The following is a 2,821-nucleotide window of genomic DNA, read 5'->3' on the forward strand; positions in this document are numbered from 1 at the left end:
ACAAAAATCCATGCCGATAGTTTTCCCGGGTTGCGTCCATTGCTGGAGCGGCTGAGAAGGGTCTGCTGTCATTACACAGTGCTGTCTAGTGGTTGAAATCACTGACAGCACGTGCTATTTGTTTAGACACGTGATACTGCACGCTGAACAGAGCGGGAAACTTCAGACACGGATTTAAATGCAGTCGACAGAAAATCCTGCCGCGCCATTCACATAGTTTTCTTTTAAATTACATTATATTGGTCCCGAATCGTTGTTAATGTACATAATGAATTGTGTATTGTGCATTTTCAGCAAAACGTTTGTCTTTCTGTGGCTCTAATAAAGTCTGTGTGCTTCATTTATAGCGCTATAATATAGGTTGCACTTTCTTTCCGTTTGCTCCGTTTTTTTTAAACACCGAACTTCAAACTCATCTATACCAAATTGTTCATTCTTGAAGTAACGTGTCCGTTTGGTGATTAAATAAACTGTTTTAGACCGCTGCTCGAGTTGAACGCGACGCGTCCGGAGTGTGTGTGATACCGGTGAGTTCTCCTAGACTCAGCACTGCGCTTTTATTTTGATTAGATAATCATCAAGTGTTCAAGAATAGAAGCAGTTAAAGTGTGAGAGTATACATACAATATCCATATGTATATAATTTTAATGCTATAGCCTTTGTGTATATATTTAAAGATGTGCATCTTTAAGCATGATCAGTTGAAATGAAATGGTAAAACTTTAAAATAAGAGTCCATTTGTAGCATTAAAATTAATGTTAAAAGTTGTGTAAGTATTGTTCCTTGTTAGAATACTCACTGTAGCCAGAGTTATTGCCGCCATATCCATACGTTCCATATCCACCTAAAAGGGGACAAGGATATAGATAAGAATATTTGTTCAAATGCAAGTCAACAGGACTTTTGTTTTATTAGACACAATTAGAGGCATAATTCATGTATAAATCATAGCACAAGGAAGCCATTAATTATAAAAACCACAATATCTAGTGTTGCAAAATTTCACCACTACTTTGATAAACTACTTTAAATTCATAATTCAGCACACAAATATATCTGAAAAGTACCATGTTTCAACCAGTAAAGATATGGTCACAAATTTATGAATTCTCACTATTTGACCGTTTAATTAATTATTTAAAATTTTAATTTTAAAAATACTGCATTAATTTGAATACTATGATTTATTTATATATATATATATATATATATAATCAAAATATATGAATGATCAATTATTATCAAAATTCGAATTTAAAATGCATAATTTCAGTTATGGTGAAGAATAGCTTTTGGCTTCTCTCCTGAGGCCATAAGAGGGCGCATGGAGCGAAATATTATTAATGGACTTTCATTCAAAGCATAAGATAACGGCAATCTGTGAAAAAAAGTGCATAACGTTTAAGAAAATATTTATAAACTAATTAAGTTGCTTAAACAGCATCATGTATGCATGCATAGTTTAATACTAAAGGGTGGAAAACCAATCACACAGAGTACATTTTTCATTTAAAAACATGATGCAGTGGGATGGGAAAAAAAAAACCCCGCCATAAATTCTCGATATACGTTTTTTTCAAAGTTGAACTTGCATAAATTTTACATGGCTTTCTAAACATGCGGCTATTTTGTGCGAGACGTGAGTGCAACGCTGATAGATGTCCCTATAGAAAATGTGCAAAATATGCATTGTGTGTGAATGGCTTGTTTTCAGTTTTGAAGTAAACGATCTTCTTCCCATTGATGTTCTCTTTTCCCCCAATATTTGTAATTAACAACGTAGCAGCGCCGCATCTAGTGGCTTCAACTGGATAGGCTAACAAAAACATTATAATCAGGGTTCGTACACATTTTTGACTTTTGAGACAATATTCATGACCTACATGTTCCATTATTTTACAATAAGAATAAAAATCTGTTCAAATTATCATAGCATATGTTAACTAAAATGAATGACTATTAATGCTACTCGTTTGCTTTCTTGTTTTAGTAATAAGTACAAGCTGCAACTGCGCCAGACCTTACTCCACATTTCACATCACTGAATATTATCATTTATTTAACTGTGTGGCCAGGATGGCCATTTTGGTGTCATTTTGTGTGTATTTTTGCTGCTTAAATGCAACAAGCTGCGCTTTAGAGCCCTGCATTTCAGCCCGAGCCCAACGGCCCCAACTTATGTATGGCTTCGGGACAATTTTCACGTCATAGCTCAGACACGGGCCAGGCATCAGGCTTGCTTCCTCCTTATGTTTATATTTTAGATATCCATCAATCAGCCGCGCTGGTGGAAACAACACGAGACCGTGCTACCACGACTGTCAAGAGTGGCTCGGACGGTGTTTAGTGTCCAGCAGCAGCGAGTGCTGGAAGAGTTCCATGTTAAAGCGGACGCAAAGCTTGCCGCAAAACGCCAGCAAGTAATTACCATAATGAATGCTCCAGGGGAAATAGAATATTCGCAGGGTTTCGGTTCATTTTTGTGAAGCGCTCCTGCTCCTTTCCACTGTTATAAGAAAAAAATGCAAGTGATCGTGCTGGCCACTCCAAAGTGAACTTTAGCTTCTCTGCACAAACGATTGGATACGCTCCTAATAGCACACATTTATCTAGGTTAACCATTTAAACTAACATTGTTTTTTGTAAGCATTTTATATAGGCCTATAGATTTTATTTTAGTCAAGTGGTGATGATTTGAGAAGGCTAAATTGATCAAACATAGGCTATGATTACCTCGCTGTCTGCCACTGGCCGCTTGATCGTTACTTTAAAAAAACAAAAACTTGAATTTAACAAACAAAAAAACATTTTCCAAACAT

General features: G+C 36.1%; 1 protein-coding gene across 2 annotated transcripts in view; it reads right to left on the bottom strand.

Annotated features, from left to right (window-relative positions):
- The window catches only part of ilf3b (interleukin enhancer binding factor 3b), a 21,379-nt gene that overhangs the window by 1,493 nt on the left and 17,065 nt on the right, over positions 1 to 2,821 (bottom strand). For both annotated transcript variants that reach the window (XM_016231510.1, XM_016231509.1), the window contains exon 17: positions 802 to 846. In XM_016231510.1, the coding sequence (XP_016086996.1) occupies positions 802 to 846 (45 nt within the window). The remainder of the gene's footprint in view (positions 1 to 801; positions 847 to 2,821) is intronic.

This window comes from Sinocyclocheilus grahami, unplaced genomic scaffold (genome assembly GCF_001515645.1).
Source record: "Sinocyclocheilus grahami isolate Dianchi unplaced genomic scaffold, SAMN03320097.WGS_v1.1 scaffold393.1, whole genome shotgun sequence".
NCBI classification, from domain to species: Eukaryota; Metazoa; Chordata; class Actinopteri; order Cypriniformes; family Cyprinidae; genus Sinocyclocheilus; species Sinocyclocheilus grahami.